General features: G+C 38.1%; 1 protein-coding gene across 1 annotated transcript; it reads left to right on the top strand.

Annotated features, from left to right (window-relative positions):
• Positions 1-4,738: 4,738 nt before the first annotated feature.
• dnase1l4.2 (deoxyribonuclease 1 like 4, tandem duplicate 2) lies at positions 4,739-10,119 on the top strand. The gene is made up of 9 exons (XM_073844396.1): positions 4,739-4,820; positions 5,324-5,413; positions 5,504-5,598; positions 5,694-5,780; positions 6,382-6,494; positions 6,801-6,913; positions 7,143-7,300; positions 9,601-9,697; positions 9,809-10,119. Exons 2-9 carry the CDS (start codon positions 5,333-5,335, stop codon positions 9,920-9,922), a joined length of 858 nt encoding a protein of 285 aa, XP_073700497.1. The 5' UTR covers positions 4,739-4,820; positions 5,324-5,332; the 3' UTR covers positions 9,923-10,119.
• The last annotated feature ends 15,542 nt before the right edge of the window (positions 10,120-25,661 follow it).

The raw sequence follows: 25,661 nt of genomic DNA, 5'->3' as shown, positions 1-25,661 counted from the left end.
TTTCTCAGAATTGTGCGCTATCAACTCGCAATTGTGTTAAAAATCTTAATTTTAAGAAATGAACTCGCAATTCTGAGATATATAGTCACAATTCTGACTTTTTCTCATAATTATGAGATATAAACTCACATTTAGACTATATGTTAAAATCCTAACTATAAGAGATAAACTCACAATTCTGAGATATATAGTCACAAATCTGACTTTTTCTCAGAATTGCGAGATATAGTCGCATTTAAGCTATATGTTAAAAAATCTTAATTGTAAGAGATAAACTCGCAATTCTGAGATATAAAGTCACAATTTTGACTTTTTTCTCAGAATTGCAAAACTGTAAAATTGAGTTATTTTAACTTAAAATACTTTGTTACCACACTAACTTTTTAGTTTAGTCAACTTGAATTTTAAGTTACTTCATGTTAATTTAAGTGACAACTTGGATATTTCAGTTGACTAAAAAAAAAATAGATCAATGGGATAACAAATTGTTTTAAGTTGAAATAACTTTGTTAAACTTGCATTTCTGAGATATGAAGTCACAATTCTGACTTTTTCTCAGAATTATGAGATATAAACTCACAATTATGTGTTAAAAATCCTAATTAAACTTGCAATTCTGAGACATAAAGTCACAATTTTAGCTTTCTTTCTCAGAATTTCGAGATATAAACTCGCATTCATACTATATGTAAAAAAAAACATCCTAATTGTAAGAGATAAACTCGCAATTCTGAGATACAAAGTTACAATTCTGACTTTTTCTTAGAATTATAATACTGTATAAACTATGTGTTAAAATGTGTTAAAAATTATAATTGTAAGAGATAAACTCGCAATTCTGAGATATAAAGTCACAATTCTGACTGTTTTCTCAGAAGTGTGAGATATAAACTTGCATTAAGGCTATATGTTAAAAAATCCTAATTGTACGAGAAAAACTCACATTTCTTACTTTTTAATTGCAATTGCAAGTTTGTATTTAGCAGACTTTTCCCTCACAATTCTGACTTTTTTCGTACAATTCAGACTTTATTTTCATAATACAAACTCACAGTTGTGAGAAAAAAAGTTTGTGACTTTATATCTTGCAATTCTGTATTTATTTCTCAGAATTGTATATAAACTCATAATAGTGAGTTGTAAAGTCGCAAAGTGTGAGCAAACACAATTCTGAGAAACAAAGTCAGAATTCGGAGAAATAAAGTCAGAATTTGGAGAAATAAAGTCAGAATTGCAGAATTGATAAACTTACAATTCTAAATTTTTTCCTCAGAATTGTTAGATATAAACTCGCAATTCTAAAGAAAAAGTCACAATTGTGAGTGTTTGTCATGCAATACTGACTTTATTTCTCCGAATTGTGTTTTTCTCTCAATTCTGACTTTATAAGTTGCAATTGGGAGTTTATATCAGGCAATTCCGACCTAATTTCTCAAATAAAGTCACAATTCAGTAAAGTAAACTTGCAATTGTGAGTTATAAAGTCAGAATTGTGAGATATAAACTGGCATTTCTGAGAAACAAAGTCAGAATTGCATGACATAAATTCACAATTGCGAGTTATAAGGTGAGAATTGAAAGAAAAACACAGTTCGGAGAAATAAAGTCAGTATTGCATGACATACACACAATTGTGATTTTTTTTTTTTCTTTCAGAAGTGTGAGTTTATATCTAACAATTCTGACTTTATAACTCACAATTGCGAGTTTATATCTCAATTCTGAGAAAAAAGTCAGAATTGTGAGTTTATATCACGCAGTTCTGACTTTATTTCTCAGAATTGTGACTTTGTCAGAATTGTGTTTGCTCACAATTCTGACTTTACAACTCGCAATTACGAGTTTATATCTCACAATTCCGAGAAAAAAAGTCAGAATTGCGGGATATAAGGTCAAAACATTTTAAAAACACAATTGCAAGAGAAAAGTCAGAACTGCGATACAAAAAAACAGCAGTTCTGACTTTTTCCCTCTGAAGAGTTATAAAGTCCAATTGTGAGGGAAAAAAGACTGGTATGATCTCAGACAGGGGCGGCTGGCCCGTGGTGGGCGATAGTGCATCGCCCTCCTTGAGCCACACGAAAAAAGAGAGGAGAAAAAGAGTCTTATTTTGCTGGTCCTAGTCTGCATATTACCGTACAATCAACAGCCTGAATGTCACCACCCTGGTGAAAAAACCAGCTAAAACCAGCCTAGGCTGTTTGGCTGGTTTTAGCTGGTCAACCAGCCTGGTTTTAGCTGGTCATAGCTGGGAGGCAGGCTGGTTTTAGAGGGGTTTTGGCCATTTTTCCAGCCTGGCCAGGCTGGGAGACCAGCTAAAACCAGCCATTTCCAGCTTAAACCAGCTAAGACCAGCCAACCAGCCTAGGCTGGTTTTAGCTGGTTTTTTCAGCAGCCCTTGGGGCGATCTCAGTCAGATTGAAAATCGCCCCAGCCGGTCTCATAGAGTTATATTGTGAGATTTTTTTTTTTTTTTCAAATTTTGAACCCTACAATGCATTTCAATGGGAACCGGGAGGGCTCGCCTCAACGTGATTTTGTAATACGCACTGATGCATGCTCGAAGATGTACGGCACGCACGCGTAGCGAGACGTCTGAATGCATTGGCCATGCTTTCAATGGAGAGGGAACTTGTCAGGAACATGCCTGATTTTAATGAGAGGGTAATTGATCACTTTGCCTGCTTAAAAGAGAGGCGAACAAAATTTCAATAGAAGTGATGTGTGTTATTCAATGGTGCATTGTGTTATCACGGTCGTAGCCAGCTATGAGGTCACCGAGGTCCGGACCTCGGTCATTTTTTATATTCAAAAATAAAATGTCAAGCTCTTTGAATGATTATTTAGCCGTTTAAACCACCTCATATCACATAAGTGTTTGCAATTCATGTTGCTGCGAGAAGCTAGCGCAGTAAACGGGGCTTGAGAACGCGTTGAGTGAGAGCGCGGGTGCAGCCTCCGTTTGTTGCCAGATCCAGCAGTTATACGTGATTTTAGACTCGTTTGTCCAATTTAGTGTGACACTTTGGGACGTTTATAAAGTGGAAAGTTGAACGTTAGTGTTAGTGATATATTAATCTTATTTACAAAACACAAGCTTTGAACTTATTTCGGATATCGTTTTCTTTCTTTTTGTAATTGCTTGTTTTTCGTAGCAATGTCTGGCAACATTGTACATTCATAAAAAAAGCTTATAGACAATCTAATTGCTGACAGGAAGATACCACAATCGGTAAGACAAACGCAGTGATCATCGTTAATATCTGAAAGAAATGTATAACACTATCAAAAACAATAGCATAATACAAATCTGTTTGTTACAGAATGAAATAGGCTACTATGCCAAATAACGTTAATGTTACTGGCCAACAGGAAGACGTCTCATGCTCTTAGGTAACCTTAAGTCAACAAAAAACATTAATTAAAGCAGTGTTTCTCAACTGGTGGGTCGCTAAAACGTTTTGAGTGGGTCGCGGAGTGTGAGTCAAAGAAACAACAAACGTAATTCTGTTTGTTTCTGACTCTAGACTATTATTTTGAAAGACGTGCGTGAAAGCGGTTGACTCTTCTATCAGTACTTGAGAAAAACGCTTTTTCTACGGTCAAATCAGATGTTATCAAGTTTTATGTCAGTGTCATTATTCTAACGTTATTTTTATAACTTGTTATACAATAAAAATTCCCTCAGAAAAAAAAAAACGAACTTTCCATGTAAAACATTATACTGAATAAAAAATCTTTCACAATCATCTACATGTCTGTCTATTTTGAAGTTTAGGCTATATGTAGTGCATTTGTGGGTGTTATTATAGCACAATTCTTAACACCTTACTTCGGACCTCACTCATTTTCAAGCTGGTTACGGCCTTTGTTGAATTTTAAATAGTTGTATTGATTGCATATTGGCAGCCAAATTTATACTGAATATGTTCTGGAAAGATCTGATTAAATACAGTTTTAATTATATGAGAAATAAAAAGTCTTTAATTGTAAAGCAGTACTGTTTTTTTGTTTGTTTGTTTTTTTACTCTTAGAGGGCAAACTAGTTGATGACAATGTGTCTCTTGATGGCCATGGTGGAAGTGTTTCAGTGTATTTGAGACCATTGCGATAAATTTAATATAGCTTTTCAAAATACTGTACAGTTTGTACAATTCATGCCTGATGTTGCCATCTAGGAACAGGGAAACCAGATCAAACAATGCAATGTAATGCTGTGAAGTTGGCAATCTGAATTTTATCATAATTTTACCCATTAAAGCGGTTATCTTTGCCATCATCGGAACAGTTGCACCCCCCAGAGATATTTGTCAGGAGCCGCCACTGTCTCAGAATTCCTTTTTATTTAATTTTTAGTAAGTGAGGGTTAGATTATGAATATAACCGATTGTCTGGAAAAGGCGGGAAACCCATTTGTTCAGGTTTAGCTGTAGATAAAAAAAGAAAATGCTCCTTTAGGTTTGTGTTTGAACCGCACTATTAATCTGATGGGTAAGGTTTCAAAAAGGAAAATTCATTCAAACAGGCTCTTGTTTTTGACAGTCAGCTCAGTTGATCTTTAAACTCACGGCTATGCGGTTACCCCCGTGTCAAGCCTGCTATAAATTAATACAGAAATGACTCTGTTATCAATCAGCAAGGTCCTCCCAGCAAGTTGTCCTTTTTACGAGACATCTGTGCGACAGAAACCCTAGCTGATAAAAAAGCAGGAAGTAGGCATGGCCTGTTTTCAAATGAGCAAGCATTTATTGCTCGCTGGCTGCCTAACGGACAACACAGGAAAACAAATTGAGACTTCACTGTAAACGAAAGCAGCTTCGGTAAGAGCTGATTTATATGTGTGTTTGCTTCTAAAACAATACCTTTAAATGCATAAAACATTTAATTGCATTTAATAAAAGATATGTAATTTTATTTTTTTAAATTCAAGTTTGAAGATGATTCTTCAATGTGTTAATATTGTGTTTTCCCACTGTGTACGGGTGCATTGAAGCCTCTTAGATGAAATTGTTCAATCAAAAGAAGTTGTTTTGAGTACATTTCGATTTCGAAACTCTTGAAATGACAGTCACTGTGGTTTTCCACTCTGTCTCTGACGGCTCCGCTGTGGTCTTGCATAGTCTGACATGTCAGCTCTTTTTTAAACTCTATATAAGAGTTTCCTGTGTAAAAACAATACATCCTGTTTAACATCCTTTTGAGATTTATAACAGGAAAATGGTATAGAAATTCCTCACGATGGACCAAACAGACCTGAAAACATCCGGTGTTTCTTGTCGCGAAGCTCATTTACCCTTTGTCTTGTTTTTCTGGTCTTCTGAAGGTCGGCATCATGAAGATCGCATCTTTTAACATCAGACGTATGGGCCCGAGCAAGCTGTCAGATAAAAAAGTTGTTAAACAGCTCATTAAGGTGAATTTATAATCTTATTGTCTAAGAAAATCACATAGTAATAGCTTAGAAGTAGTTTTTTAACATGGACACGACACTCTTTCCTTGCAGATCTTCTCCAGATACAGTATAATCGTTATTCTGGAGGTGGTGGACAAAAAAGGCAAAGCTATCGACAAATTTCTGCAGGAGCTCAACAAGACCGGGTCCGTATGAACCCTCAGAGATTCTCTTCACCATTTGTAGGCCGAAGACCTAACCCAAGCGCAACTTACCTTATAACTCACTTTATCTCCTACAGAACTAATAAGAAAAATCCCTTCAAAATGGTGGGAAGCGCCAGGCTGGGCCGGAGTCTTTATAAGGAGCAGTTTGTCTGTTTCTACAGGTACAGCATTTGGTAGAGCATTGGCAATTGTTCAGCTGAAAAATTTTGTAGCATTTGCCTTAAAGAGAAAATCACTTCCAGAACAATAATGTACATATAATGTACTCACCCCCTTGCCATCCAAGATGTTCATGTCTTTCTTTCTTCAGTCACAATTAAGTTATGTTTTTGAGGAAAACATTTAATTTTTCTCCATATGGTGGACTTTTATGGTGGCCTGAGTTTGAACTTCCAAAATGCGCCTTCAAACGATCAGGTAAAACAGGGATGTAGGACGATTTTTGAGTTGAGGGAGAAAATGAGATGGGAGTTTTTCGACACACCCTAACTGTCTTGACCCTCTTGATAAGACCCTTCATCCTTGGCTGGGATCGTTTGAAGCTGCATTTAAACTGAATTTTGGAAGTTCAAATTTGGGGCACCATAGAATGCCACTATATGGAGAGAAATCATGTTTTCCTCACAAAACGTAATTTCTTTACGACTGAAGAAAGAAAGACATGAACATCTTGGATGACAAGGGGATGAGTACATTATCTGTACATTTTTGTTCTGGAAGTGGACTTCTCCTTTAATTAACGTTTTTGCTCATTTCTAATAGAGAAGATGAGGCCAAACTGGTCGACACATACCAATATGAAGACAATCAAGTGGGTGACGAGGACGCTTTCTCTCGAGAGCCTTTCATTCTGCGTTTCAACTGTAAAAACACAGGTAAACGGTCTCTGTTAAATCTTAGACAAGTACATTTCAATTTATGCTTTAAAAAGAAAAAGACTTAAGGGAGAAGTCTGAGATCATTTACTCACCCTCACGTAAGTCCTGTGTGACTTTCCTTCGTAAAACGGGAAGGTTTAAACTTCACCAGAAGATGTAAAACCATCATAAAAGTGGTCCATACAACTAATTTTAAAAACTGACCAGAATAGAAGGTGGTATTCACCTGTTTATTGCAATTGCATGTACCTCGAGGTTGAACACATGAGCTCAATCAGCGTCATTTTTGTCTGTCTCTTTTAGTGATGAAAGATTTGGTGCTGATCCCCGTTCACACAAAGCCTAAAGACTCACAGAAGGAACTGGATGAACTATACGACGTCGTTGTGCACGTCAAAGATAAATGGAAGACGGATGTAAGTTAAACCCTATGCAACCATAGCACATTCCAGAGGAAATGTACAGTTCAAGCTGTTTAGGATAAAGCGTCTGCCAAGTGTGTTAACGTACAGATTTTGAGGATGTGATCTTATTGTTTATCTAATGAGGAGATCTAATGTTCTCACCCAACTAAAATACACAAGTGTGCTCTGGTTTGGATAAAAACTGATTAGAATTTAAGAAAAAGCTCACGCTGTCTTACAGAACGTCATGATCCTTGGCGACTTCAACGCGGATGGTGCCTACGTCAGCAAGAAGAAGATGAAGGCCATCAGGATTCGCACCGATACCAATTTCCACTGGCTGATTGGGGACGACGTGGACACCACAGTCATCCAGTCCAACGACCACACCTACGACAGGTGAGGCCAAGAAATATAAATGCACTCACCTTACATCTGCTGCCCAATCCGAAAACAGCAAATAGAGTTCCATTTCATTTCTGATGTAGTTCACACTCCCGCGCTACTTGCGGCAACAGTACAAATGGATTTGGATGTTTTATGGTAGACAACCTCGAACTGTTGAGTCACGGCGCGATGTGACAAAACTCACAATCAGTGTAGACATGGTGTAGATGCCATGCTTAAAGTGCGAGGCTGTGAAATATGGATTTACAGGGCCAGATTTACAAACAGCTTTCACCAGCAGAAATCAACTTTAGCTTTAAAACCAAAAACTGTCCCTGTACAACTATGCTGTTGATTATTAGATGCACCTGATTATCATCGACATGCCCGCTTTTAATAGATTGTGTTGGTCATCATCTAAAGCTAATTTGCCTAGTTTAGTCAATCTGGACATTTCTGCCTTTAATTTGATAGGACACCGTATAGAAGACAGAAAGCGAAGTGGGAGAGAGAGGGGGATGGAATTGGGAAAGTTCTATGAGCTGGGACTCAAACTCGGGTTGCCCATTAATTAACTCCCCCAAAAAAACATGTCTTAATTTTGTGCCTGTGCTGTTAGTACATTAGATGCGTCTGGTTATCATCGACACTGCTCGATTACATTGACAAGAAGCGAAGTGGGAGAAACAAAGGGGCAGCGGGATCGGGAAAGGTCCACAAGCCAGGACTCAAACTCGGGACGGAAAGTGCTATGGCGCTATATGTCAACAACTGCCCACGATTTGGATTTTCCACTTTAACAAGTTCATAGTAGACAGCCTTGAATGGAGCAACATGACAAAACTAGTGTAGACACGGCATAGACGTCATGCAAGTCTGCGAAGGATACTGTAGATTTACCTACATCTTGCACCAGCAAAACTCACTTTGGAATTAAAAAGTACTGTCAGGATTTACCGAAGACCCAATCTCAAGGCAATTCATTCATATTTTACAAGGGGGCTAATGTACAAATTCGTACGACCCCAAGTGTATGATTTTTGCTAAATTGCACATATTTTATGAGTTCCCCAATTCATATGAAATTGCAAAAATGACCCAACCCCTAACCCTGCCCCTATACCTACCCGTCACTGGGGTCTAGACAAATTGTATAAAATCGTACAAGTGAGGTCATTCGATTTAGCCATATATGTTGGTTTTACATATTGGTTGTAAGATAGCACTGGATAGACAGGCAATGAAATGTTATCGATGCAAACATGCGGACAGTTATTTTTGAGGCTGACCTTGTTTCCCTTTCAGAGAATATTTAAATGACTCATTCAAGGTTATTTGCCCCATTATTTAACCTCCAAAAAAGCATGTCTAAATCTGTTTTTAAATCTGCCTGTTGTTATTAGCTTAGCTGTGCCTGATTGTCATCGACATTGCTTGATTACACTAACAGGAAGCAAAGATGGAGAGAGGCTATCAGCGCTGACTCCCATTTTATTTCTGACATAGCTCACACTCCTGCGATACTTCTGGAAACACTACAAAATGGATTTGGATGTTTCACTTTGGCATGTTCATGGTAGACAGCCTCAAACTGTTGGAGATGATGCGATGTGACAAAACTCATACCCAGTGTAGACACGGCGTAGACACCATATTGAAAATGCAAACCTGTGAAATCTGGATTTACAGGGTCAGATTTACTAACGGCTTACTAACACCAATGCAAACCCACTTTGGTTTAAAATTATTATTTTTTTTTTAGGATTTACTGAAGACATGCCAACCTGATCTCAAGGCAATTCGTACATATTTTACAAGGTGTGTAATTCACACAATTGCATCTGACCTCACTCGTACAAATTTGTATGATTTTTGCCCAATCATACGTAGTTTACAAGTTCCCCAATTTGTATGAATTTGTACAAATGACATATGCCCCTAAACCTCCCCGTCACTGTGGTCTAGACAAAATGTACAAAATCGTACGAGTGAGGTTATATGAAGTAGCCACCTCGTAAAAAATATGTACGAATGAGATAGAATTGGAAATTGGAGTTTGGTCTTAGTTTGTTTAGTGGTATTTGCACCATTACTAAAAATCCCAAAAAGCATGTCTTAATCCATTTTGTATCAGTGTTGTTAGTAGATTTGATGCGGCAGATTATCCTTGACTCTGCTAATTTGTGCTGCTTTGGTAGATTGCAGTCATCATCTCACGCTAATTAAAGCAGTAAATCTGTCTCTACAGTCCGTACAATGGCATGCCCCCAAGATACTGCGTTCTTTCGTTGATGGACAATATTTTGTTCTAGGATCGTGGTGTATAAGGATGACATGTTAAAAGCTGTAGTGCCGAAATCTGCAAAACCTTTCAACTTCCAGACGGCTTACAAACTTTCAGAGGAAGAGGTGAGTATATTAATTACACATGGCTATTTATATATATATATATATATATATATATATATATATATATATATATTAAGAAAATAATATATTAATATGATTTATCTACGGCAGGCTCTTGACATCAGTGATCATTATCCAGTGGAGGTCAGTCTGAAGTCTGCGGCAAAGACCAGCGGCACAACCAAAACCAAAACCAAAGCCAAAACCCAAAAACGCAAAGCATGATGGGATGCCAATGCACACTCTATGGGATTTTAACTTAATTCTACTGAAGGAGATATAATATTAAGAAATAATTTAAAAGCAGCTATTTTTTCATGCTAATTTAATGACATTTCAATATACATAACAATATAATTCACATGCTTATAAATGTTTGAAACGACTGTGAAATCTGCAAATAAACTTTTCATTTTTACTTATTTAATGTCAGTTTTTTTTTCAACAAGCTTTTAATTTCATGCCTTAAGTGTTAATAAACGTGTTAGTTTGCAAAGCTCGATACAACCATTACACGGTAGCAAGTTAATTTTTAAAATACTGCTTTAACAAAGGAACTACTGCACTGTACAAACAATGAATTGGCAGGCAAACAAGCGATAAATGCTAAACCACTGCTATTGTGTAATAATCATGCTTTAAGCGCTATTAGCAAACTCTTATTTAGCTTTTTTAGCAGTTAACATCGACATCAGCTTCTGCATTCTCAAATAAAGATCGATTACAGCAATCCACTTACCTTCAAAGAAATCAAGCAACCTTCATCAGCAAGAAAGCATTCGCAAATTAGATTAAATGTGCAAGAAGTCTTTAAGATGAACTAGAACATTTAGGTAACAGTGAATGTTTGTACCACGATTTTGTTGACTGTTCTACAAGTGGTCATAAAGTAGTCTGTAGATGTGTGACGTCCTCCAATAGTCCGTCTCAGCAGTTACATGTGGATCATCAGTGACAGGAAAGGTAAAAATGGATCATTTCCTTCCCGGATCATTCTGCATAATTGTCCACGGGACTGATTTTGAAAAAAGCCATTTGAAAAACTGCAGAGGACTGTGTGTTGGAGAACAACTGCGAGCCAGGTGTTTGAACACGTTTGAAGATCATCTGAATCATGAAAATGTGAGGAAAGATGAACACAAAAGAGAAAACAAACATTAATTTGTGTCTCTCCTGGTTGTTAATAAATATCAGCACAAATGTTTAGAAACTCACCACCTAAATTCGTCCATTGATGAACATCAATTCTGATTTGGAGTCTGGAATCTTCTCATCTTTATCAATGCTGTTTACGAACTCTTCTAAAAGTCACTAACTTTCCCTACGCTTCCCTCATTTAGCAAAGAATAAACAGCGAAGGAGAAACTTAAGCAGGTGTGCACTCTATTTACAGTAGATGCTATATTATATTGTTGCGAGAACGAAAAGTGCAATTAGGAGATTAAAGAAGTAATGTTGCAAATATATAGCAGAAAAATTTTAAGCGAAATATCAATTACAAGATTTAAAAAAAAAATCGAAAAGCAGGTACATATACGAGAACAATAATTAGTTTTCTATCTCCAATGTCATTTGACGGTATTGGTTTGTTAGCGATTTCATTAGTGATTGATTCTAACTACTCACAAATGTAGTATGTTTTTCTGTTTTGTGCATTTGAATAAATATTTGCATGTTTTCAGTTAATACACTGATTTAAAGGTATAGTTTGCCCAAAAATGAAACTTATTCCATGATTTATTCACCCTCAAGCCAACCTAGATGTACAGTTGAAGTCAAAAGTTTACGTACACCTTGCAGCATCTGCAAAATGTTAAGTATTTGACCAGAATAAGAGGGATCATACAAAATGCATGTTATTTTTTTATTTAGTATTGACCTGAATAAGATATTTCACATAAAAGACATATAGTCCACAACCGATAAATAGTTGAATTTATAAAAATGACCCCGTTCAAAAGTTTATATATGCTTGGATAGTTGTTCATGAGTCCCTTGTTTGTCCTGAAAAGTTAAACTGCCCACTGTCCTTCAGAAAAATCCTTCAGGTCTTACAAATTCTTGTATTTTCTTTTGTGGACTATATGTTAATGTCTTTTATGCGAAATATCTCATTCAGGTCGGTACTAAATAAAAAAAATAACATGCATTTTGTATGATCTTATTTTGGTCAAATAATTCACTTTTTGCAGATTATACAAGGTGTATGCAAACTTTTGACTTCAACTGTATATGACTTTCTTCATTCAGATGAATACAGTTTGAGAAAAACGTCTGGGCTCTTTCAAGCTTTATAATGGCAGTGAATGGGTGGTAATATTCAACAGACGTCCAATAAACTGCATCCATCCATCTTAAAAAGTACTCCATATAAGTCCAATGGGTTAATAAAGGCCTCCTGAAGCGAATCGATGCATTTTTGCAAGAAAAATGTCCATTTATAAAATTCATAAACCATAATCTCTAGCTTCTGTTCCGTTCCAGCAGATGAAGTAGGATGTATGCATTAGCATACAGTTAGTGGAAGCTAGAGATTATGGTTTGTAAGAAAACTATCCATATTTCAAACTTTACAAACCATAATCTCTAGCTTCCACTAACTGTTGTACACAAATTACATCATGTGGAGTACTTTTTATGATGGATGGATGCACTTTATCGGACTTCAAAATCTCAACAGCCATTCACTGCCATCATGCTTTTTCACTTTTTGAATTTTAGCTAGTGTGTGGTGCGTATGTTTGAGCATAAAGCACGTCTATAAAGTTAGAAATCAAAGTCCACTCCAAAGGGAGATATTTAGTTTTTTTTTTAAGATTTGATGTCTTTACAGCTTTGTTTTCCAGAGGCTATGACGTCACAACGCGGTCCATTAGAATAGCATTCAAATAAATCCCGCTTACAAAAATTTGAATCGTTGATAGGTTAGGAGGGGCGAGGTGGGGGATTAGACTAAATTTAGCGATGTAGCATGGACAGCCACTTCTGGAATGCTTCAGCGAGCCATAGGGCTAAAGTGTCTAAATGACTAAAGCGTCTGCAAACTGCTCTGGTAGCCGTGTTGGGAGCCGCGCCGTTGACGTGTGCGGTATAAAGGGTCAAAACAAATGCGGAGCCACGTAAAGTCAGTAAAGACCTCCTTTAGCGATCCGATGTGTATTTGTAAGAAAAATATCCATATTTAAAGCGTAAAAATCACTTTAATCTAGCTTGCGCAGTTGTACACGGAAGTTGCTGCTTTAGGAAGGGGCGTGGCAGCACTGAAACGCTGTCTAAGCTGTTCGCCAATTGCAACGCAGTGGGACTGCTAACCAATCACAACACATTTCATTTGAATGCAGGTGGACCTTCATCAAACCTGGAACTAATCGAGCCATTTGTGCCAGGCTGGGGGGAAAGCTATTGTAATAATGTAAATTATGTGAAAAATAATGCATTTTTCGAACCACCAAGCATGAGAGCATGTTCTAGTGCACCCCCAAAACAAAATACTTTGTAAAAGAGCATAATAGGACCCCTTTAATATAACTGATTGTATTCCTCTGAAATAAGAAGGTCATATACACCTAGAATGACTTGAGGGTGACTAATCTTTACTTTTGGGTTAAGTCTCAGAAGTGTTTAGTACACATAAAAAAAGTAACAGATACCAATTCATTAGTTGCTGCAGATCATCTGTGTGTTATTCCACTCTCATTTTCCTCTCTCATCACATTCGATTCACACTATTATGCTACTTTCACTCTCCAATTCTGAGTATCGTTTTTCTCGTGTTTCATCTGAGTTTTGGATAGTGATCCTAAACCCAAAATCCCAGTACTCAGGCCTTTACTATGCCTCATCCTCAATGCTGCTATCCGGGTAATGCCAGCTAGTGAAACAGTCGCGCTTGGGAACGAAGCACAACGGCAAATCGCAGGTCACACACATGACTGGAGTTTTGTATTGGCACAATCTGCATTTTCGCCTACCAATGCTGCTGTCCCCACTGATGTACTTGGGCAAATGGGAGTAACGGGTAAGAGTTGGGCGTATACATGAAGGACCAGATGCAGGTCCTGTTCCTGCAAGCTCGGTAACAAGTGCCTCCCGGAAGGCCTTCTGGGTCAGAGGCTTCTGGTTTTTCATCTTGGCCATCTGCTGGTGGAGAATGAAGGCATTGACTACGGCGATGTCCACAAAGTGGAAAAAAAAGGACCGGTACCACCTTCTTGTTTTATGTAGAACCGTGTAAAACGAAATGAGTGCGTCAGACAGATCCACGCCTCCCATGTGTCTGGAATAAACGGAAAATTTATTAGATGTGTAACACTGAAGAAAGGTAGAAGAACAAACTTCACATCACTGAATAAAATTTCTACTACTTCTACTAACTTGTTGTAGTCCAGCACTGCGGCTGGAATGGGGAAATCCTGAATAGCCCAAACTCCATCAGCTCCTCTCACGGTCCTCTTTATGGAGTCCCCTTTAAAGGCTTTGTGAAAGGTGGAGCACATCAGCACATCCCTCTTGTCCTTCCACTCAACAAACAGCAAATCGTCTTCCCTAAACCAGCGAATATTTCCACGAGGAGCCTGTGCCTTTGAGTGGCCGATGCGGTTTGCGCGAACGGTGCCACAAGCCCAGATCTTTTTCTGGAGCAGGTCTCTGAAGAGCTTGGGACTGGTGTAAAAGTTGTCAACAAACAGCTTGTAGCCAGATCCCAACAACCTTTCGTTTGCCAGAATCATGACAGAATCATAGCTGATACCTTTGCTATCCTCCAAATTGGCCTTTCCTTCATAGATGAAGAAGTCCCACGTGTAGCCACAGAGGGAATCCGCCAGTACAAAGAGTTTGTATCCCCATTTTGTGGGTTTGTTCTTCATGTATTGTTTGAGTCCATTTCGAGCCTTCGATGCCACCATTCGTTCATCAATGGAGATGTTCTGAAAGGGGTGGAAAGAGGCTCTGCAGGCGTCCCTAATGTCCTGGTAGAGCGGTTTGATCTTACACAAGCGGTCATATTCAGGCGTTCCCTTCTTCTTGTCATTCTCTGCATCCACTTTAGGGTCGCTAAGATGAAGAGCTGAACTGATGGTCAGAAACTTCCTGCTGGACATGATTTGAGAAGGATAGGGAAGATTATATATGTGAGACTTCCTCCAATAGTCTGTCAGTTTGAAGCATTTCAGCAAACCCATGTAAATCACCAGAGCCAGGAATGACTTGAGATCTTTTATCGTAATGTCCTCCCATGGCTTCTTCGATCCTTTTTGCCGCATGGCCCCGTATGCATTCGAGTTTGCTAAAATTGTCCGCAGGACTGATTTTGAAAAGAACAACTCAAAATACTGCAGAGGACTGCATGATTCACTGGAGACCAGCCGTGGGCCGGGTGTTTGTCTAGGTTTGAACACCGGCTGTGTCGGCTCAATATCAGGCTCATCTCTACTTTTCCACTTCTGTTCTGAGATGCTTACAGAAAAAGGTAGGGATCGACTCACGCTGCTTTTCCTAGCTTTGCCTTTACCACTTTGCACAGAGGCAGGTGAATCAGATCTGCAAGACTTCGCTGGCGATGGTGATACGGACGACAGTCCGGATCTCTTCTTCTTTCGTGGAGTGACCTCTGGATTCCAATCACCATCATCAGAGACATCTGAAAACCTGTTGCAAGAAGCCAGAAGGAAGAAAACAGCATTTCAAATGCACTGCACTATGCAAGAACAAAGCTACAGTATGTTTCTGACCTATACGTCTGCAAGATGTCTGTTAAAGATCTCTTGATCTGGAAAGCATCTGCTGTGTACAAACATCTGACAGATGTATTTCAGATGTCTTTCAGATGTCAGTTTTACATCCATTCTAAATCATAAACGTCTATTTGACATCTAATAAACGTCTATTTGACATCTGATAGGAAATGTCCAATAGACCTATTGCAGATGAGCAAACACCCAAAAAATGTCTTCCAGATGTAAATGCAGACGTCAAATAGACATCTCCGTGTTGTTTGTGTCCTATCAGGAAATTTGTCTATTGGACATTTCCTGTCAGATGTCAAATAGATGTCTATTAGATGTCTTTAAGATGTTTATGATTTAGAATGTATATAAAACTGATATCTAAAAGACATCTGTCAGATGTTTGTACACAGCAGATGCTTTCCAGGTCAAGCAATCTTTAATAGACATCTCGCAGACGTACATGTGCTATCTGGGATATTAACATAATTCCCGCTTACTAATGAAATAAAAACAGTCTGACATGCCCACACACACTTCTGTGCTGTGAAAGCAAGTTTGTTTTGTTTTCACTGCCGAAAGATGATAATGTGAAGAATCAGTTACTAAAATTCATTTTTTACCAAGGATTTTGTTTTACAAACTTTTTTTTTCATCAGCTATTCACATTAGCACTCAGCTAACGTATCCACCATTATTGTTCTGTGAAGTGTTTGGTTTCCGTCAGGCATTGTATACAGAATGACCAATCACAACAGACTTGGCCAGGTGCAGAGCAAATAGGCTTATGGAAGGGATGGGTTTACCGACTTTAAGGTCAGAACTGCTTTGAACGGATTGTTTAGAAATCATTGCAAAGCGATTCTAATTCTAAATGTATATTCTAAGAAAATTCCCTGCTGAAAAAAAAAAAAAAAAAAGGCTGGTTGGCTGGTCTAAGCTGGTGGTCTCCCAGCCTGAGAGTGGCCAAAACCCCTCTAAAACAAGCCTGCTGACCAGGTATGATCAACTAAAACCAGGCTGGTTGACCAACTAAAACCAGCCAACCAGTCTAAGCCGGTTTTAGCTGTTTTTTTCAGCAGGGTTACAATGTTCTAAGATGCATTTAAACCTGTCGTAGGGGAGTCCAACACAATATAAGGACACTTTAAAATACCATGGCCTGCTCATTAATGTATGTTTTTCTAGATGCTTCTATAAAATTAGAATAAAGGGCTTTTCTTTGTTTATACATTTCTATATTTTTATAACTTATACTATGCCTTTACATAAGGTGGTATAGTTTTTTGTGTGTTTTGCATGTGTGCGACACCTCACAGCACCAAAAGGCGAAATCGGTTTATGAGCATGCGCGATTATAATAGCACAAAATGTAGTTTAAATGACACTGACACAGTCCGCCTACTTTGCGAATTTTAAACGCTAGGCGGCACTTTAACATACAAACCTAAACTGAAATACAGTATAGCCTACACATTCTGGATGTTTGACACACCCTTGGAGTCTCTATTATCGATCTGATGCACATTGGGGACTACAGCACAAAGGATCGGAATGAGGATATACAACACACAACGACTAATCGATGTATTTCCTCCTTTTCACATTCTGAGATGCTGACATATTTTGCTTTGGGAGCATTTTTAACAACAACCAACTGTGCGCGAAAATTCGAAATGATTTCCTTGAACAAAGCAGCGTGTTTAATTACACTGCATTACAATGCTGTGTGAAAAAATAATAATAAAAAAACGATATAATTGCACAAAACAAATTCAATATGCTATAATGACAACAATTCAGTAGGCATATAAAATTATATATAAAGACAGGGGCGTAGCAATCAGAAAGTGGTTGAAGACTTCAAACAATAACGTCAATGAGATCGGAGTCCACTTTCAAGTATGGGGACAAAGCCAATTTTATTTTTATAGCGCTTTTTACAATGTACACAACATTCATAATGTATCAATGAAAAGACTTGTTATTTTCACACTGTTGGGTCAGTTGACAAAGTTTCTTATGTTGGCAGAGCATGAGGGAATAGCCCTAATGCATATAAATGGTTGGTTTAGTTCATTCATTACGTGATTTGAATTGATTATGACCCAAGCAAGGGGAAACAGAGTACATTATTATTAAAATATATTAAATAAACAGAAATTAACGGCTCTCTTTTGATCATTCATTCACACATTTGTAAGATCTTAACACATGCTTTAACTTACTCATCCAGAAGAGTTTCGAGATCATCGATGGATATCTCCTCTACTGCAGAGTCCATGCCAGAAGCCACACTTTCCTTGTCAGATAAATCATCCCATTCCATAGTCTTCTCTTGTTCTTCATCACTTTGAACACACTCCTCCGAGCTGTCCATAACGCTGTCAGTCTTTTCCTTATTACACGCATCCATGGTTAAATGCAGAGCTGCACAGGAGGGCTGATAGGAGTTCACTCCAGCAAACTGAGCCAAAACACCATGCGGAGATTCCTCTTGCAGAATGCAATAAACCCGTTAACCACTGCGATCGCATTTTCATTCGCTACTGTTCTTGTCGGTCATGTTTTACCATCCAGTCATTGGCCAGCTCCGCCCTGAAAAAACAACAGGTATCCCGTACAGGGATTTGTGGTCCTGATTGGGTATTTTGAAATCAAGCGCTTAAGTTGTATACCCTGAAGGATTTTTTTGCAGTTCATGCGAGAACATTTTGGAATGAACATGTCCACAGATGTATAGTAAACCCTGCCAATTCGCTGTGGGGAAGTCTTCCCTATGAACAAGATAGCTATATTTAATATGTAAGCCTGTGTGTTTGTGTGTACACCTAAAAAGAGACTCTAAAAGAGCAATCGATAAGAAATTTAATGACATGCAACAGTTTACAAACAGTTCATGCATCATCTAAACCAGACAAGGACATTTTTACACTTTTAGAATATTGATATAAAATGCCTGTACAGTTGCAAAATTAATATTAAACACTCAAATCAAATAGCTCAGAATCTGGTTTTGGTCCCAATCGCATTCCTATTAGTAGGTGTTTTGGTACAACTACAAACTATTCCACACCGATTTTTCAGCAAAGCTAACAAACGGTGTTCAGGACAGAAGAACCACAATGGTTAATTGGTTTTAGCACTCACGACTGTCCACATATATTCTAATCCCGATTTTGCAGCACAATAATAGACAAAAAAGTGTCAATAATACTGGATTTTACAGTGGTAGCACTTTTGAAGTAAAGGTGAAAAAGCTCTGAAAAAACAATTTCAGTGTGTTGTGTTAGGTGTAAATGTTCATAAAACAATCTAATAGGCAGAAAATGTAAATCCCAGATAGCACACGTATGTCTGCGAGATATCTGTTAAAGATCTCTTGATCGGAAAAGCATCTGCTGTGTACAAAAGTCTGGCAGACATCTGTAAGATGTCAGTTTTACATCCATTCTAAATCATAAACATCATAAAAATCATAAAATAGACATCTATTTGACATCTGATAGGAAACATCCAATAGAGGTATTGCAGATGAGCAAACTACATCTTGCAGATGTAAATGTGATGTACATTTTTTCGCTCTCATGAGGTGGTTTTTCAGGCAATTCGAAAAAGGAATATTTTGCAAAACTGCAAAGGAAACAGCTTTTTTTCACCTTTACAGGTCACCTTGCATACGTTGAAGTCTCATGAGCATTCTTTAACGCAATATAGCCTGAAAAAACACCTCATATGCAACTCACTGTTAAAGATATCTTGATCTGGAAACATCTGCTGTGTACGTCTGACAGACGTCTTTCAGATGTCAGTTTTACATACATTTTAAATCCTAAACATCTTATAGACATTTAATAGACGTCTATTTGACATCTGATAGGAAATGTGCGAGATATATTGCAGATGAGCAAACACAAAAAGCATGTCTTGCAGATGTAAATGCAGACGTCAAATAGTCATCTCCTTGATGTATGTGTACTGTCTGGGATGTTAAGTAAAGATAATGTTCCATGAACATATTTAGTAAATTTCCATAGATATATCAAAACTTATTTTTCGATTAGTAATATGCATTGCTAAGAACTTCATTTGGACAACTTTAAAGAAAATTCTCTCAATATTTAGATTTTTATGCACCCTAATAAACCATACATCAATGGAAAGCTTACTTATTCAGCTTTTAGATGATGTACAAATAAATAAAAAATGATGACAAGCATTGACGTCACAATACTTGAACAAGGGGTTTTCTTTGCCATTAGAGCTTAGATAACCCCGTATTTACACTGCACAAGTCTGTGGAGGTGATCGCATCCACTCTAGTCAATGCTGGTATTTATACCAGGCACGCCGTGGCTTGTTTCAGTCTCAAAAGCGTCCAAGTAGTGACTCTCTGCACTGGTTCAGTAATGGCGACATATGTAAACCTACCAACATATATCACAGTGACTTATTGCGGGAGGAAAAAAACTGCGCTTTAGTCGCATAACATCGGTAAAGGGAAAAGTTTTGCGCAAATCTGCACCTACTATAAGATATTTCTAGTTTATTACACGGCTCTTTGGAATGCTTGATTCTGATTGGTCAGTTGAGACATTTGCAGGTTCGTTCTTTTCAAATAATCACCGCTCCAAAGTAATAACGCATAGCCGGTACTACTTGTATGTTTAAAATCCCTCCGTGCCAACAAAGATTACCGTTTGGCGCCATCTTGTGACAAACACTGGACAACCACAATTAACAATGGAAAATTTCGACATTAATCTATTTAAATTGTCTTACTAACGTACATAGTTTGAAGGTTAGTCACGTGGTACTATATCGTTTCGCGGAAGGATAAAAATGTTAATTTAAAACAAATATGCCATTAAAAGGTTTCAAATTCATATTCATGTCCAGTTTTTTTCCTTATGTGGCAAGTAGCCGTGTAATAAGCGGGATAATGTACAGGCAGCCGGTAGTTATCGCAGAAATAAGCCCCTTCATTGTGATACAAGACCCTCCGCTTCACGTCGGGTCCTGATCACACTGTCGGGGCTTATTTCTGCGAGAACTACCGGCTGCCTGTACATTATCCCGCTTATTACAAGGCTACTTGCCACACAGTATGTGCGTACCATATGCTCACCACCCAATTTTATTTTAACCGTATTCACTGTAGGAACAAGTCGCACAATGCATGTCGAATTTGCTTTACACCAATTAGTTATTCCACTAGGTGGCAACGTTGGTCCATGCCATTGTTTCACAATAAAATTAAAGACAAGATTGACAAAATTGACAAGCGCTTGTGTAATGAGATAGCCAGAACTTTATTTTAAGAGTACGAACAAAATTGTATCCGCCATAACGTCTGGACAATAGCGCAGACATTGGACAAAGATGAAGCTTTCTAGTGGAATAAGGATGCTCTAGATATACTTTGGGCATTAGTCCGACTCATCCTCATCAACTGATTCATGCCATTTACTGTAACAGTCACGCTTTGGAACAAAGCATAAATGCACCTGGCAAGTTGCACACATGACTGGAGTTTTACTATGGCATATTTTGCATTTCCGTCTTCCAACAGTGCTGTCTCCTTTGATGTACTTGGGCAGGTGGGAATCTTTAGAAGAAACCGGGCGCTCTTGTGGAGGGGCAGTCGAAGGTCCTGTTGCTGCAAGCTCTGCGACAAGTGCCTCACGGAAGGCCTTCTGGGTCAAAGGCTTCTGGTTTTTCATCTTGGCCATCTGCTGGTGCAAAATGAAAGCATTGACTACGGAGATGTCCAGAAAGTGATAAAAGAACGACCGATGCCACTTTTTCGTTTTATGCAGAACTGTGTAATATCCTATAAGCGCGTCCGACAGATCCACTCCCCCCATGTGCCTGGAATGAAAGGAAAATTGTGATTTATTGTAAGATTTGTCAAGCATAAACTTCTCACCACGGAATAAAATCTACTAACTTGTTGTAGTCCAGCACTGCGGCTGGAACGGGGAAATCCTGAAGGGCCCAAACTCCATCAGCTCCTTTAACGTTCCTCTTTATGGAGTCCCCTTTAAAGGCTTTGTGAAAGGTGGAGCACATCAGCACATCCCTCTTGTCCTTCCACTCAACAAAGAGCAGGTTGTCTTCCCTAAACCAGCGAATATTGCCACGAGGAGCCTGTGTCTTTGAGTGGCCGATGCGGTTTGCGCGAATAGTGCCACAAGCCCAGATCTTTTTCTGGAGCAGGTCTCTGAAGAGCTTGGGACTGGTGTAAAAGTTGTCAACAAACAGCTTGTAGCCAGATCCCAACAACCTTTCGTTTGCCAGAATCATGACAGAATCATAGCTGATACCTTTGCTCTCCTCTAAATTGGCCTTTCCTTCATAAACAAAGAAGTCCCACGTGTAAGCACAGAGGGAATCCGCCAGTACAAAGAGTTTGTATCCCCATTTTGTGGGTTTGTTCTTCATGTATTGTTTGAGCCCATTTCGAGCCTTCGATGCCACCATTCGTTCGTCAATGGAGATGTTCTGAAAGGGGTGGAAAGAGGCTCTGCAGGCGTCCCTAATGTCCTGGTAGAGCGGTTTGATCTTACACAAGCGGTCATATTCTGGCGTTCCCTTCTTCTTGTCATTCTCTGCATCCACTTTAGGATCGCTTATATGGAGAGCTGCACAGATACTATAAAATTTCCTCCCGGTCATGATTCTTGAAGGATACGGCAGACTGTACAATTCAGATTTCTTCCAGTAGTCTGCCAGCCTGAAGCATTTCAGCACGCCCATGTAAATCACCAGCGCTATGAAGGATTTAAGATCTTTTATCGAAATGTTTTCCCATGGCTTCTTCTTTCCTTCGGAACGCATGGCTCCGTACGCATTTGTATGTTGCAAAACTGTCTGTAGCACTGATTTTGAAAAGAACAACTCAAAATACTGCAGAGGACTGCATGTTGCAGTGGAGATCAACTGGGGGCCAGGTGTGTTTTTAGGTTTGAACACCGGCTGTTTCGGCTCAATGTCAGGCTCGTCTGCACTTTTCCATTTCTGTTGTGAGACGCTTAAGGAAAAAGGCAGGGATCGGCTTGCGCTGCTTTTCCTAACTTTCCTTTTGCCACTTTGTACAGAGGAGGGCGTACTAGACCTGCAAGACTTCGCTGGAGATGGTGATACCGAAGACAGTCCGGATATTTTCTTCTTTTTTCGTGGAGTGGACTCTGGATACCAGTCATCATCAGAGGCATCTGAAAGCCTGTCACAATAAGCAAGAAAACAAGACGGCATTAGTGGTGAATATTCACAGGCACAGATGTGTTACATTCAAAGATAGAACCCAGTTTCACTGGATAAACAGAAAATAGTGTTAAAAAAAATGAACATTTGCCTCAGGTTCAACAACAGTATCAATGTTGCAATGTTTACCAATTATGAAACAATAAGAGGTCACTATAAGAAGTCAACAAATGTTGTTTTGATTAAATGCAAAGGCTGTTTGATGAATGTAACACTTCTTAAGTAACTGTTAACTATTTCTTATCAGTGTTGTGGGTCACGCATTACAAGTAACACAAGTTATGCAATCAGATTACTTTTTCAAGTAACTAATAAAGTAGTTACTTTTTAATTTACAAGAAAATATCTAAGGCACTTTTGCAAATAAGTAACAGTAGCTACTTTGTTTTCCCGTTTATTGACTTACAGCTCTCATGTTCCCATGTTGAGAGAAATCAGGAGTAAGTGCAAAGGCGTTATGTGCACTGTGTAAACATGATGTTTACTGCAGTTCTAGACTAAATGCGAACATGCATTTACTCATTTCACTTGCACAAAAACAGGAGCACTTCCTCAAAATGAATAAAAACAGTAAAATGCAAACTCGCTATTACATCCCATTTTATTAACCGATGATTCAATTCAACCATACTAATAAACAAAAAAAGTCTTTAGATAAACATAACATTAGTGTTTCTTTTTTATAGCTGAGGAGTGTTGATTTTTTTTCTCTTGCATCATATTCTTCATGCAATCCAGAATGGTAACAAAAATTGAAAAGCTTGTTTGAGCTGCGCCCTCTACTGTACAGACATGAATTTACATGTCTTGCTGCTTGATGCATATTCTTTTCAGATTTGGTGTGAATGGGTATCAACATTTGCCAAAAATACATTTGCCTATTTTCTATCCACCTTTTTCTTCCGGTAAGAGTGTAAAATGTATGGGTCTGTCTTCCGGTCTCAGCTCTTTAGCTCTACAATACAACTTGTTTTGCTGCTCGATATTGCATATTGGTGCATCTTAATATATTATATTAACGTATTATCTTAATTAGGAGCACACTGGTTTGTAGTACAAACATTTTCACTACAATTTACTGCACATTATTGTTCTTCTCGTTATTTACCTATAGCGGCTTATAAACCTAAAGTCTAACCAGTAGGCTTCATTCCACATTGAAGAAAAAGGTGGATATTAAAAAAAGCAGGTTTAGCCCAGATGAGAAAAAGTAATGCAAAGGCAACGTAACACATTACTTTCCATAAAAAGTAACGTATTTAGTTACTTTTAAAGGGAGTAACGCAATATTGTAATGCATTACTTTTAAGAGTAACTTTTCCCAACACTGCTTATCATTCCTTAGGTATGCATTTTATGTTGGGTGATTAATAAAGCGAGTCAAGATTCCACATTAGACTGAACTAAAAACGAATAAATGTATTTCAAATTTAATTCTAAAAAAAAACTTATAGATGGTGACCATTAAACAGTTAATGCCCTCAGGGCATGTTATTTAGCTCCGATCAAATGATTATGCCTAAACAGTTCAAAGATATATAAAAACAGTTTGAGAAAATGTGTGTAAACATACCGATCCAAGAGGGGATCCAGACCATCGAGGAACATCTCTTCTTCTGTGGAATCCATGCTGGAAGCGACACTCTCGTCAGATGATTCCTCCAAACCAATAGTCTCATTAAGTTCATCGTTTACACACTCCTCCGTGTTGTCCTTAACCACTTCATCCATTTTCTTTTTTTTGTTAGTGCTGACCGCGAAATGCAATTCAACAGCTGACTGCAGCAAATAAACGCCGTGCAGAAAGACGGTCGCGGCTGAGAATAGCAGACTCTCATTGGCTACTTTTCTTGTCTGTCCGAATATGCTGGGATATCATTGGCCAAAATGCCAGGCAGCGGGAACTTGGAGGAAAGCTGTATTCACGTGCAAAACATACACCAGGTTTCCCGATAAAACACAGTAGGGCGCCCCTGTAGAAATAGCACCGCTGTGAGGATCCAAAGCTCTATAGTCATTGTAATGAGATTATTTAAGAAGCTATTTATATTGGGCAGGTCTGAAATGGGATTAAGATAAAAGAAAACATTCATTTGGCATGCAAGATAGGTCTTTTTTTATTAATAAAGGTTATGTAAAAATACATAAAATAATCTAAAATTAATGTAATTTAAGACTAATTTAATAATTTAAGATTAATGTTTTGAGAGTGAAGATGGAAAACGAGGAAATTAAGTTGTAAAAATGGCTTTAGTGATTCAGATCAGGTCACAAACAATATTTTTAGGTGCGCCTCTTTATATTATAGAATACAGAACACAGTCTTACCAGGAGGTGGCGCTTTCAGCATGTTATTAACATGCTTTTAACCAGTTAAATGTTAATATGATCACGCATAGCATTTATAACCATTTATGCGACCCTGGAACACAAAACCAGTTATAAGGGTCAGTTTTTTGAAATTGAGATTTATACATCAGCTGAAAGCCGAATAAATAAGCTTACAATTGATGTATGATCTGATTGGCCGAGATACAACTATTTGAATATCTGGAATCTGATGGTGCAAAAAATCACCTTTAGAACTTTTAAGTGAAGTTCTTAAAAATGCATATTACTAACCAAAATTAAGGGTTTGATATATTTACGGTATGAAATTTACAAATATCTTAATGGAACCACCTTACTTAATAACCTAATGATTTTTGGCATAAAAGCAAAAAAGCTATTGCTACTCAAGAGCGGTTTTGTGGTCCCGGCTCACATATATGATGTCTGAAACTGCATGGCTGTTTGGGGAAAAAAATGGCATGGTTTTGTCAGAAATACATTGTTTCAGCTATTCGAAATAGCATAGCAAGGTAATTTAACTTCCAAAGGCGTCAATTATCAAATGCAATATTACCAAATGTCTTTCTATGAAAATAAAATGTGTATTTCACGTGCATTTTTGTTCTTGGCAAAATAAAATA

Source organism: Garra rufa, chromosome 7 (genome assembly GCF_049309525.1).
Source record: "Garra rufa chromosome 7, GarRuf1.0, whole genome shotgun sequence".
In the NCBI taxonomy this organism is placed as follows: domain Eukaryota; kingdom Metazoa; phylum Chordata; class Actinopteri; order Cypriniformes; family Cyprinidae; genus Garra; species Garra rufa.
This window is presented reverse-complemented; position numbering and strand designations above follow the sequence as displayed.

Excerpts from the sequence above, each read along its gene's own strand:
- dnase1l4.2 (XM_073844396.1), top strand. The coding sequence starts at position 5,333 with ATGAAGATCGCATCTTTTAACATCAGACGTATGGGCCCGAGCAAGCTG. Across the intron at positions 5,781-6,381 it reads CAGTTTGTCTGTTTCTACAG|AGAAGATGAGGCCAAACTGG; the intron begins GTACAGCATTTG and ends CATTTCTAATAG. Across the intron at positions 6,914-7,142 it reads AAGATAAATGGAAGACGGAT|AACGTCATGATCCTTGGCGA; the intron begins GTAAGTTAAACC and ends GCTGTCTTACAG.